This window comes from Toxotes jaculatrix, chromosome 20 (assembly GCF_017976425.1).
Source record: "Toxotes jaculatrix isolate fToxJac2 chromosome 20, fToxJac2.pri, whole genome shotgun sequence".
NCBI lineage: Eukaryota > Metazoa > Chordata > Actinopteri > Toxotidae > Toxotes > Toxotes jaculatrix.
Genome location: NC_054413.1, coordinates 9,575,607 through 9,589,069, shown reverse-complemented (window position 1 = coordinate 9,589,069; position 13,463 = coordinate 9,575,607). Strand labels below are relative to the sequence as shown.

The 13,463-nt window shown below is 40.6% G+C and overlaps 1 protein-coding gene across 2 annotated transcripts; it reads right to left on the bottom strand.

Moving 5' to 3' along the window:
• Positions 1-9,603: 9,603 nt before the first annotated feature.
• Positions 9,604-12,443, bottom strand: xkr9 (XK, Kell blood group complex subunit-related family, member 9). 2 transcript variants are annotated; one of them, XM_041065942.1, is made up of 4 exons: positions 12,375-12,443; positions 11,332-11,767; positions 10,764-10,981; positions 9,604-10,668 (listed from the first exon to the last, which is right to left on the bottom strand). In XM_041065942.1, the coding sequence occupies exons 2-4, from the start codon at positions 11,646-11,648 to the stop codon at positions 10,040-10,042; spliced, it is 1,164 nt and encodes a 387-aa protein (XP_040921876.1). In that variant the 5' UTR covers positions 11,649-11,767; positions 12,375-12,443; the 3' UTR covers positions 9,604-10,039. The 2 variants fall into 2 exon arrangements, with proteins under 2 accessions (XP_040921876.1, XP_040921877.1); XM_041065943.1 differs by lacking the exon at positions 12,375-12,443 and having other exon boundaries at positions 11,332-11,477; positions 11,584-12,345.
• Positions 12,444-13,463: the final 1,020 nt, after the last annotated feature.

The window sequence follows — 13,463 nt, the reverse complement described above, 5'->3', positions numbered from 1 at the left end:
TAATAGCCATCGGTTACCTGCTCACACACGATACCCCTCCATCCTGCTCGGGCAGATGGCTATTACTTTGCAGTTGTGAAAATCAAGCTTATACAAACACAGGCAAGACTGAGACGCGCTGGACCAAGTGTAGTATCCCTCTGATAGACAGTATTGGTTGGTGTGTGTGTGTGTGTGTATGATGAGGGCTAATTCTCTGGCGTCTGTCATGCGCAGCCTATCCTGTGGAAATCATTAAGTAGAAGCACTAGGCCGTCACTTCCTGGCAAAGCATGCAAGCGAGATGAAGAGCTTTATCACTTTCCAGGACAGGTGGGAACATTATTGAAGGCAGGGCAGTATTGGTGTCCGACCTGAATCAAAAGTGAAAAGTCATTTTCAGCCCTTAATGGTTTTGTATTTGTTTCAAGCTGTGTGGAGCTTTCGGTTTTAATTCAAATATTATTTTTAGACACCAACTTTTTGTTTTTTTTTTAAACCATTAAAAAAGTGATTCATCATTAACGCAAATAATTTGTAAGACATGCCACATTGCAGACTTTGAAATTTTCACACCCTCTAACTGCTACATCCTTTTGCAAAAAATAAATTACAAATTTTTAAATCCATATAGGCCAGCGTTGATATCCATCTACCAACTGTGATTTTTCCGGTTTCATTAAGTGTGGGCACTTCATTTTAGGTATGAAACCTGAACTTCTCGCTGTCTTGAAACTCAATAGTCCTTTTAGTGTCAAGGTTGGCCCTGTCCTGCTGCCTCTCTCATGGAATCTGCCGTCATGTGACTTGCCCCCACTGTCCCAAACCGCCGAGATTATTGATCACTCGCTGTCGTGAGTGAGACATTTACTGTAGCCCATATTGCTGCGCACCGGTGAGCTGTGCGCGGATCACTTCTTCTCTGTAGCTACAGTCAATCGATAGATAATATTGTGGTAAATTATTCAACCACTTTGACATGTGGACAGTGTAATATTAAAATAATAATAATTATGATAACAAAAACAATCATTATAATATTGATAATAATACCCTATGTTACATATTATGTTGGCTTGATCTGTAATCCAATTTACAATTTTATAGGAATATTGTTAGAATTTGTGCATTATATTAACTAAACAAATAAGTATTTATAATTTATTTCTAAGTACAAATCTTAAATATCGATTTCTGTAATTTATACTCTCTGTTTTACTGTCTATCATACAGTTGCGTACTAACAAGAATAAAACACCTTTTCAGTTTCACCCTATGGCTTGCAGGTTGTTATAATGGCAAGAAATTACAGTTATTCTTTAATAATAATTATGAGACTGTATTCATCTTGCTGATGCTGATTTAATACATTTAGCAGCTTTAAAAATTATTCTTGAAAGAGTAATATTAATTCTACATTTTTTAAAATTTCACTTGACTCTAATTATCTCCATCTATTTTGGATCCAATTTCTCAAACTACAGTTTTAGTTTTTATTTATTATATTAATATTTAATGTGTAATATTTAGACGAATGATCAAATTTTTTTCATTCAGATCATCACCATTAAAACAAGACTAAAACAAGAGATTTTAAAAATAGCTGTCCACCAAAAGAACACGAGTTTGAGGTTTATTGTCTTAAAGCAGTGCATGCACTAAAAGGTATTCATTAAAAACGTAATTAGGCAAAGGACAGTTTGCTTGAGACCAAGTGAAGCGTTGGCCGCTCGACTAATTAGAGTGGCAATGAGGGTAATGAGGCCAGATCAGGTGTCTCTCTGACCGCTGGCCTTTGCTCAGACAGGGGCAGACAGTGACTGGGAGCCTTCGAAGGCCGGGGCCTTCTCGTGGATGGGGAGCGCTTCCATGTACATATACCGCCATCTACTGGGCGGATATCGGGCAGGGACTTGCAGTTTGACTGTAGTCTCTTACTTTATAAAATGACACATACTGCACCTCGGCGTATGTTCAGAATGATCTGTATTTATATATGCAGAGGACACTGATTCTGAATGACACAAAGGCATTTTAAACGTTAAATATTATTTTGCGAAACACTGGTAATGATGAGCTTGACGATGAGGATATGATGACCCCAATGATCCACTGAACATAAAACATGCTTTATATTATATTATATATTTTTTGTTTGCTGAGTCTGTGGTCGCTACCACAAACACTGTTGTGTCTGTCTAGATGTTCATCTTGCGGTTGCCAGCACCTCTGTCTCTCCAAGCTTTTTTTCACGGTTTACTACTGTTTTGGAAAAAATAGGGAGAACATAATGCACTACTCCTTTCTTTTTTTTAACTTAATGTATATTGTACATTATTTGTGACAGACTATTCACAGAGCTTTTATCATTTTAGATTTTTTTCCTTTTTGACTGAATCGTGCTTTAAGGTATTTCCATTATTTTGTCTACCTTTTACAAGTCTTGCATTGCGGCCACTCATTACATTAAAATAGTTAAGTTGGGAAATGCTACACATAATTATTTTTCCTTAAGGACTTAAAGTGGAAATGAATATAATAGATATTTCATACCTATCTCATTTAATCTTCAATCATTGTTCAGACAACACAAGAGTGAAGAGTGTGTTGAATAAATTTGCATTCTGTTTCTAACCCAAGAGGAAAAAACACAGCAGGTACAAAGGTAGATAATCTTTCACCTTGTCACAATGGATCTTAGGGGTTCATTTGGAACTGTAATCTTAGAAACCAAACCTTTACTTCTGCATCTGTAATCTGCACCGACTGCCTCGCTTCACCCTGTGTGGGTCAAAAAAAGCAGCAAAGGGGCCTTATAAGCAACATACTGTACACAGGCCAAAAATCCCAAACAGAGGTTTATAATAATTCTGAAACTGTGTGTGTGTGTGTGTGTGTTTTTTTTTTTTTTTTTTTTTTTTTTTGGGGGGGGGGGGTCCCCACATGTGCCTGCCTGAACTCAGAGCCCTCTCCGGGTTTATATGGTTGAGCTCAGCTCGGACAGGACCCTTGAGTGGTATAAATTGTACTTTTTCGTCACACGGTTCATAAAATGATCAATAATAATCATAAGTCAAAGTTAGAGCCCCTATAACAGAATAATTTGTTAATATTGGGACACAGGGGAGTGTTTGTTTGAGTTCCCCATTGCCCTTTTAAGAACAAGGCACTTCATTCATTCTTGCTTCTTTGCACTTTTGTGTGTTCCTTGAACTTCACACAAACTCCCTTGAATATTGTCCAACTCTAGCCGATGTTTTCTGTAAAACAGCACTTGTATCACTTCCACTTTACTTGTCAACTTTCACCCAGCGTCACCTCTGACCGCACTTCTCTATCTACAGCCTTCATAAACTTTCCACAGATTTCTCCAACAACATAAACTCTCAAGCATCTTTGGCGCAAAATTATAGTCTGCAGTCCCTCTGGCATAAGCAGAATACAAAATAAGCTGCCTCTAATTGTGATGCTTCGACCATCTTCCCCCTGACTGTTATTTAGCTTGGCTGCTGCTTGAGGCTTTGTGGTTTCAACCCAAATAGTTCAGCCGGTGTGAGAGGGAGAACACATTATTATTCCTGCTGCCCGCTACACTGCACATGCTAATAAGGGAGGATCACTGGGATGTTTTTTTTTTTCTTTTTTAAATGGGGGAGACGGTGATGTCATTAGTGTGGTTTATCTGAGTTGGGATCTTGTGGAGGGGGGTAGTTTCTTCTGGTATAGACTCTGGGGGCCCAGGAGTGAACGTGTGGCTTTGCCAGGGAGCCTGTTTAAGGAGATTACTCAGTCACCACACCTTTGTTGCATTATGGGCCACAGTGAAAGGCCATGCACTGTGGAGGCCTCAGCAACACGCAATGCTGACAGCTTTTTGACACCCAAATGAAAATGGGCAGACATCATCATTAATCCGAGTTCAGGTCCATATTCCTGTCCTCTTGGATGGAAGATTATCGGTTTCTATCCCAATCTATAGGTTCAGTTCTCAATAAATAAATCAAATGTTTGATCACTGACAACATGGCACTGTTAGAGCAACGTTATATAGTCAGTTACGCAGCATTAACTGTTCATGGCAGACTCATTTAATCAGATAAAGCTAAAGGCTACCTCATACAGTACGTCTGTGGTGGTCTCGTATAGTGTATGTTAACAGATCCAGTGTACGGGGCAAATTACAATTACAAAATGAGAAAGACACACTTTGAAAAAAAAAAAAAAAGTGGGATACCCTCTTAGAAATGACGTACCCACAATTGAATTAAGTCATTTCCTTGTGGTCTGGTAAAGAGATGGAAGTTGTAGTCCTCAGTTACACTCTCCATCCTCAGTATGTGAAGTGATGACATTAGCGTGCAATCACCTAAAATCATGTCATGTATGGGCTACGAGCAGCAGCACAATGCAGGATATATTTGGTCCAAACTGAGTTAATACCAGATCCTGACTGTTTAACATTTGTTTTAAAAAATAAAATAAAGAAATTATACCCTGTCAACCTGTTTTGCAGTTTGCTGCTTTATTGTCCTTAGCATTTGTTGCCCAAACTTGGGGTAAATCTTTACCCTTATTGTCCATGGCGGAGTGGACAATGTGGGTAGGAGTGAGGTGACAGGCTGAGACTCAGGCTGATCCTTGTGGGCGGGGGAGTTCCACAGCGTATTCCAGCCACACAGACCCTGATTTTATTGCCCTGATAAAATGGCCCCCAGGGTAATCGTGACGGGCAGTTGCCCCTTTTCATGCCCACACTGCAACGGCACTGCAAGAGAGCAGAGAGAAAATCACACATCCCATTTCTCACACTGGCCTGTCCCTCTTACTCTGGCCCAAAATGCGTTTTATGGACATTGCCCCCACCCGCCCCCCCTGCGTTTGCTGCAGATGGGTTAAATATTACATCAAAGCGTCTTTAATGTTTCACAGTACCTCTCACATTTCTCCTCAGTATCGAGTTCAAAACTAGTGCAGGCTGCGTTTTTACAGTAGATTTAATGGATCAATGTCCATAATCACATTAGCACTGGCTTAACGTATAACAAATTTCACCGTACCAGCATCAAAGACCCTGACCTCTTGTTATAATCAGGCATAGCATCTTTTCCTCCACTCAAGATCTACGGGCCTTCTGATACTGAGAGAAACAGAAAATTGTCAAGGGGGTGATCAGCTGTAAGTGTATGCCGCTCAGAGAGTAGCCGTATGAGAGAAAAACATTTGTCCCTCATAGTCACAGTCACAGATGCGTTGCGCACCTCCTCACTGTTTTCACGGATCATGCCGATAATCCTCTCCCTCTCTCGCTCTCGCGAAAAAAAGATTGTTCAGCAGAGAATCTACGGCGAAATACAACTGCAGCTTCTCAAAACCAGAAAGGTTCATTCCTAAAGGCGGAGGGCAGAGGGAGGTGGTCCAGCCGAGCCCTGGAATTTTTTTCGTAAAAGAAAAAGAAAGCATGATGTATGATGTCTGAGAAAAATACCACAAGACTCTTCACTCAGCACTTCCTGTACAAGGCCAACAGGACATCAGTGAATAATACAGATTAGCAAAAAATTCAAACAGACAAACTGCAGACAAACTAGAATTGATGGCTTCCACTGAGCCACTCAGGGAACGGGCCATGACGTAAAAGGAAAAACATGTCGGGTTCCCCCGGCCAGGTTAATCAAGACAAGCTTCCCCTGCAAAAAAAAAAAAAAAAAAGGCATGGTGTGTGCATGTGTGTGTGTTTGATTGCAGCCTAGTACTTTTGTGTGTGAGTGTGTTTGTATATATGTGTGAACCCATTTCTCATTCATAATATGCAATCTTATTTTACGGCTGATTGTATTTGCCATACATAGGCTGTATGCATGAGGTCTTTGCCCATATTCCTCTACCCAGCGCAGCATAAATAAACAGGAACACTCTATAATCCATCATCCTGTGTGCTGTGGGAGTGTGCCCAACACAAACATGGCTTCTGTTTTCTATCTGTTGGAGAGAGGCTGTGTGTGTGAGGGCTAGGATGGGTAGCACTATTATGTTAGTGCTCACTGATTGTCCATGACTGTGAAACATAAACCGCCTGCACTAAATGAGGATTATACAAATGAGCTTCCTCTTTGTTCCCGTGTCCCGCAGCCTGGACAAGACGTAGAGGGTTAGTTTCGTTATTCCCACAATGCTTTGAAGTCCTTTTAAGATAACTCTGATCTGAGTTTGAGAAGGGCTAGTGATATGTTTGGATGGCATTTTGGTCATAAACTGGCTTACGACTTTGCCATTTGCAAATTCATTTGGCCACTAAAATAACCGTTTGCAGTGTGTCAAGCAATCGTGCATTTATGGAAATAAACTGGTAAGTTCCAAGCTGTATCCATGGGCAGGCTGGGAAAATCTGGGAAGCAGGAGGTGATTAACTACCACACTTTCCTTCCTCAACAAGTATCAATAAATTTCACTGCAGTTGCTCTGAGGACAACAGTATAAAACTGTGGTTGTTTCAGGCAGCTCTGTTCTCATCCAGCAGCACAGGATGTAAAGTATGTATTCATTGCTTTTTAGCCACTCTGATTGGCTCTAGGGGCGGCAGTGCTGGTCTCGCCGTTGGTTGATCGGTCCATCACAGAAATGTCTCAGCAACTATTGAATGAAAGCCATGAAAGTTACTGCAGATATCCATGACCCAGAGAATAACAATGTGTATCTAAAGCTAATTCTCTATAGCATATGACTAGTTACTGTAGATAATTGGTGCCATTATGTCAAATTTATTGTAACAACTGACCTCATCTACAGTGCTTTCTGCTTTGTCCGAGCCTGACTTCCCTTGTTGCGGTTCTTGTCATTCTACACCAACAAAAAAAATCCAAATAGTAACAATGGTGCAGCCATTGTATCCAGCATAATATACTTTACAATATCCTCATTCATTGCATGAGGACTTTATTTACAGAACCCTCTGGGTAACGCAATGCCACACTCTGATCACACACACTAGTCCACTGCATGTAGACCTAATTATCCTCAGCCTGCTCTCCAATCTGTCACTGCCCAAACTAATTTGTAAGTGTGCATGTACAGTGATTAAAGAAACTTCTGTGCCATTGCGCAAAAAAAAAAAAAAGGGGGGGGGGGGGGGGGGGGGGGTCTTCTATCACTCCCCTCCAACCCTCCTCCACATTCGGGGAATTCTCCGAGAATGAGGCGAAGCTGCCATGTCAGAATAAGCCAGGCAGACATGTACAGATCGCCAACATTGCTAATGCATCTGAGGCGCTGGTGCAGCAGTCAAGTCATAATAATTAAAGACATACAGCATCTCAGGGCTTCATTAATCATGGTTTATATGGACTTTGAAGCCCTAATGAAAAACAGCCGGCCTTTCTGGGTTTATTGTGTCTGTACAAATTGTGGGGATGGCGTACGCCAGGACTGCCCCCCCTCCTGACCGCCTGTTACAGGATGTGGTGATGGAAAACAAAAAGATAAGATTTGGTGAAAAGTCTAGTGCTGGTTTATGGAGAGGTCAGTGGTCAAAGTTGTTTATGTAGACACTGAGCGCCATTCAGTCAGACAAAACCTGAGTTGCTGACAGTGACGGCAGTGAGTTTACATGGCATTGCATTTGCACATTTGTCCTTGTGTGTGTGATAAGACGCACTCAGTGGTCAATGTTTACCGCAGGAGTTTCTGTCCTTGGCCTGTAGAGTTCTGGAGATTCATCTTGCAGTGTCACATATCATCATCTTTGATTTACTAGTAGTTTCTCAGATTCTCACCATGCTCTCCAGCACTTCTGGAGGTGCATTACAGTGAGATCAGAGAGAGAGATTACTGGGTATTAAGCTCTCAGTGCCAGAAGTGGAAATTACAGAGAGCTTGTCAACGCCAGAGTTCTCTCTCTCTTGTTTTCTCCTAGAGAGAGCGAGGTAATGCTTTACTCAAAACGTTTCATCCCAAAAAGCTTGTGACTGGTGCCTGGCAGCTCCATCGGCAGCGAGTCACAGCCAGAAGTATGTGTAGCTCAAGCAAAAGCAAAGGGAGACAGAGAGGGAGAGACTGCTTAGGACTCCAGTCCAGGACACATGCATCTTCCCCCAATAAAAGTCCCTTTGGCAGGTTTACATCGCATTAGCCCACTGAACCCAAGGAAATATACAGTAGGGGACAGAGAGGGGAGCATCTATCATCTGAAATGCAAAAGGTGAAGTCATTTTTTATTTTATCCCTAATGACTAGTCCCACCTACAGGTGCAGTGTTCTTCTTTTGGCTCCCAAGGTAAGCTCTCAGCGTCCTTTTGGGATTCTGTCCAACATTAATATCATGTGTCTTTTTATATCTGTTAATATAGAATAACTACCTTTGCCTACTCTAAATACACAGTCAGAGGGTTAGAGTCTGTCCACTGTAGCTCCGCAGTAAAACTGAATTGTGTGTGGTAACTACCTGGCAGTGATTCATTTCCCCTCCAACAACAAGCAACAAACAACAAGTTCCTCACTTAAATTTGTCATTTTATGGAGTGCCTCTGACAGAGCACAACTGACAGATGAAAGTTAAAGTGGCCCCTTGGAGTAAACAAATCAAAAAGCTCAGAGTTTGGCTGAATTAAAGGAAGAGAATCGGGAGGGGGGGGGGGGGGGGGGGGTTTGAACTTATTTGAGAGCCAACAAGCATCGTGCTCTCTGGACCCTGCGGTTTGTCAGCGTTCCTCCCAGGTGAGCTCACACTGGGCCGGTCGATCCCCACCCCCTCCGACCTTTGTCCTGGCCAGGAGGAAATAGCATCCTCAGCTCTCCGGCTTGACTCACACAATATTTTGCTGGTAGTCAAAACAAAATTAGCACTGGTTTGTTGTTTCTAGTTAGCTCATCTATGGCCCTTGCGTTCATCATTGCTGAGGAGAGGGAAACATTTAGTTGCCACCTTGGAGTTTCTAGGGATTAGAGTGAGAAAGATCAGCGTAGTAGCTGATATTTATAGTTTAATTCAAGATCAGAGGTGATAGTAAGACGTGTACTTTGAACAGGAAACTCTCAAATCTTTTTAAAGTGGATCTGATCCTGCTCTTTCATTTATCTGTGGTGATCCAGCAGGTTTTTGGTATATTTTTTCATTAACAGACATTCTAGGGGAAAATTAGGTTAAAAAAAACATGAGTATAAGAAAAATCAAATTAAGGATTCACATAAATCATTCAGTTACAGTTTAGAATTTAAAGATTAAGAATAAAAGTGCTTAATTATACTGAGATTGGACTCCAAAAATATTGAAGGAGGCTGCATGAGTGATTCAGAAAGGCTTGTCATGGTCGTAAAATATTGTTGAATGTTTTCTGACTAAAAGTATAGTCTTTACATTTTGTTATTGTGAACCCAGAGCTGTATAGGACCTCACTCATACCAAGAGAAGTCAGCCTAGACAATGACGCCACCCAGTGTTTAACAGTGTGTTACAGGCTCGGAGAAAGTACCTGCCCATGGCCGCAAAATAGGTTTCAGCTGTTACAAATGATAACAAGAGGGAAAGAAAATATGACAAACTGATAGGATATTTAAATACAAAATAACAGAACATCACATACTTGTGTGTGTCTTACACGCAAAATTAGAGAAGCTTGTTTGAACAAATTTTTTATTTGCTCACAATTTAATATCAATTGAATGTTTATGTTAGAGCGTCCTACAATTTAAGTGAACTTTGTAAGGAAACGTTTCCAGCTATTAGAATTACATTATATGATATAAATATAAATATAAATATAAATACATTACTGACATCCATCTTTGACTAAAGCAAGAATAAATAAAACAATTATATTAATTGAAACTATAAACCATATTGCACATAAATGTTTAGCTAGCTGTTTATATCAGTGATAAGAAAGTAAATTTAATCTCAGGCAAGGGGAGGATAAGTGACAGCAGCATAATATAACATATAATGAATAGACAGCATAACATGACTATGATATTCTGGTTGTTCTTTGTATAGACTTATTAGGTAGTTTCAGATTCATATCAAGTGCATATCTACCCTCCCATAAGGCTTAGAATGAAAGGACGTTCATCAGGGTTGTAAAAAATTCCTCATTCTTCTTATGGCCTTTGTTTCCTGATCCAGGCCGTCCACCTCATCTGGCTCACGCAGCTTCCCCCTGGGATGCAGGAAGAGGTAGTACAACACGAGACTCACCAGCCCCAGAGCTGAACTGCCAAGGATTACACCACTGACTGTCAGCAAAAAATTGGCTGTGTACGACTCTGGCTTCAACAGAACCAGCAATAATGGAGCCGTAATGTTTATGAGAGAGTGTAAAATGTAATAGACGATCATGGCTACTTTTGTGTCCTGGCCTTTGACATTGAAAAAGGTGAACACGAGGATGACTCCTATGACTGCCCGGTAGAGAAGCTCAAGGCCTTTGCATGAGCAGAAGTTGGTCTGAAGCAAGTGTGTCCAGGTTGTCCCCAACAGCCAGATGACGGCAAGGCCTATTGTGCTGTAAGTGCTCAGTAAGAGGAGGAGGCTGTAGCTGAGGATGTGGCTGGTGATGGTACAGAGCTTGTACAGGAAGTAGATTGCCGTGGGGAGGCCAGAGGGCATCTCCCTGATGTGGGGGAGGGATCTGCGCAAGCAGCGACGATAGTCCACCAGGGCCCAGGCAACATTAATGCAGGAAAAAGTCATAGATAAATCTGAAAGAGGTGGAAAAAATAATATGAATAACGATATTGTACATTCATGAATATGCAGAAAATTTAATTGCATCTTTCTCTCTGCATTTACTTACACTGCATAACGGAGCTTTCATTGTGGCCCAGCATTATGTATAGTTGTAGAATGAATTGCGGAACGCTCTCCAGAAACGCCTCCAACAGTTTGAGCATGCTCAGATCTGTAGCCAGGCAAAACAGATTGTGGTGCGCATCCCTCCTTTCTTCCAGTGTAGAAGAATTTGTTGTTGTTGTCCAAAGCACTTTAAATCCTTTTTTCAGCAGGTGATAATACCTAGCAACGTGTCAAACACAATCAAAACAAAGTCAAACAGGTTGGTGCCACCATTCATTGCACTTGTTACTTACACGTCATTTCCTGCCGCACACATGGTAGTGCGTTTGCAAGGCGTTTTCCTGAAGTCATACAGTACAGCTTAAATGTGGTTATTCCAGTTTGCACGTTCCATAATACATGGCTAATGTGCATGATTAGCATGCTGCACATTTTGAGTGACTACATGCAGGCACACCTTTTTTCGCAGGGTGAAAGAGCAGCTTGTTGTTTCTCAGATATAATAGCAGGGATCAGAGCCCACTAAAACTACAGTGCTCTGATCACTGTCATCATTGTTCATTCCATACCTGGTGTAGATACCCATGCCAGAAAGGTGCAGGACAATAAGTCTCCCTTTTGACATGCCTGATACGGTTGTTTTTCCCTCAGGGTTTTGCAGAACGTCACCCATGTCGTCCAAATACCAGACATAGCTGAAGACCTGGTTCACCAGCTGTCCAGCCAGAACAAACAGTAGAGTCAGTCCGGTCCAGACATATTGTTTCTCTTGAAAATATTTCAGAACCAGTCTAATGTCTGTCCAAATATCCACCACATACAAAACAAGTCCAACAATGGTAAATATCCAGCGCAGTTTAGTGTACTGAGTATGTGACTGAAGCATTTTGTGGTCAGTTGAAAAGTTTAACCAGAGGTTTCAGTCTGTGATGAAGGTAGAAATGTGGTAGATTTGCTTTGAAGTTTCGGTTTGACTCCAGTGGTTCAGGTGCCATTGTGGTCAATCTGTGAAAGCAACACAATGTGACATAAAATGTCATGCAAAAGTCATGCGCAAATGTCTTGTGCAGATTTACCACAAAGCAAAGTAAATCTGTGCATAAGACAGCTGAAGTTTGGAAATGCAGTGTGACTGCAGTCAGGTGCTGCATCATGTTCTCCTGTTTTTTGACCTTTGTCATGAACACTTTATTATATGGAGTCTTGATAAATGGCATACTTACTTATGTAATAGAAAAATAATCAATGGCGTTATCAGCAGCAATAATAAAATAATCAAAATACTTGCCTTGCTCATTCAGATGGACTGTACATAAGATATACAGTATTTTTCCTCACACTTATCACAATCACATTTTAAGGCCAATTTCTTGAATCACAAAATAACTACATGTAAAGTTTCTGTACCACTTTTAGCTTCAGTTTCATTCTAGACTGTTAATAAGAAGCCATGTGTGATAAAGGTAAGTGACCGAGGGCAAACAAATTCAACGTCACACTGTCAAAATTACATTCAAAATTACATTCAGATTTTCTTCACTTTAACAAATTAAGTCACGTATGTGTTCATTTATTGTATTTTCATAGACACAAAAACAGCAAATGAACTTACCAGTATATTTTACCCATGGTAGACAGCTGTGTACAGTCACAGAAGCAAACACGTCTGCGTGCAATAGTTCTCTCTCTCCTTCCTTGAAACTCATGATAGGCCCCACCTTAGTGACTCTGACCTTATATGGTCAAGCCATACGAGTGTAACTACAGAAATGATCATGTGTCTGTTGTGTGTACATATGACAGTTCACACTTTCAATTCCCAGTCACTGACCGTTTTTTTTTTTTTAATGACTTAAACATTAGCCAGCCATTGATGAAATGCCTGGGCAGCACTCCAACATGTGACTTCATTTTACAAATGAAAGAAAGAGAAAAATGTACCTTTTAATCTTAGAAGTGTGAAATATATATATATATATATGTGTGTGTGTGTGTGAGTGTGAGTGGATAGATGACTGAAAATCTGCCCTAACACCGTCACCAACTGTCCTACATGTTCCTGAGCTTTGAACTCATCCTGAGATCAGATAGATAGAAAGATATCCCACTAATTAATTAAGATTAAGATTAAGAGTTACTTTATTAATCCCTGTGGGAAAATTCGGTTGTAGCAGCAGTCACAAGGAACAAATTAAATACACTATATATAGAAAAAATAAACATGGAAAAGAAATACAATATATACAGGAGGAGGTATTATATACACATACATACACATATACACATAGCAGCAGACAATTTTATGTATGTATGTGTGTATGTATGTATATGTATATGTATATGTGTGTGTGTACATTATATATATATAAACATATATAAACACACACACACACACACACACACACACACACACACACACACACACACATATATATATATATATATATATATATATATATATATATACACACACCTCCCCAGTACACCACAGCAAATAAGATGGTGCTTGCCATTACAGACTGGGAGAACATGTGGAGCATCCTACTGCAAACACTGAAGGACCTGAGTCAGGTAGTCCTCAATCCATGAGACAAGGGGAGCCTCCACCGGCATCTTCTCTAACTTAGCTCTCAACAGTCTCAGCTGGATGATGTTGAATGCAGAAGAGAAGTCAAAGAACATGACCCGTACTGTGGTGTTC

Excerpts from the sequence above, each read along its gene's own strand:
- xkr9 (XM_041065942.1), bottom strand. The coding sequence starts at position 11,648 with ATGCTTCAGTCACATACTCAGTACACTAAACTGCGCTGGATATTTACC. Across the intron at positions 10,982-11,331 it reads GGCATGGGTATCTACACCAG|GTATTATCACCTGCTGAAAA; the intron begins GTATGGAATGAA and ends ACACGTTGCTAG. Across the intron at positions 10,669-10,763 it reads TGAAAGCTCCGTTATGCAGT|ATTTATCTATGACTTTTTCC; the intron begins GTAAGTAAATGC and ends CACCTCTTTCAG.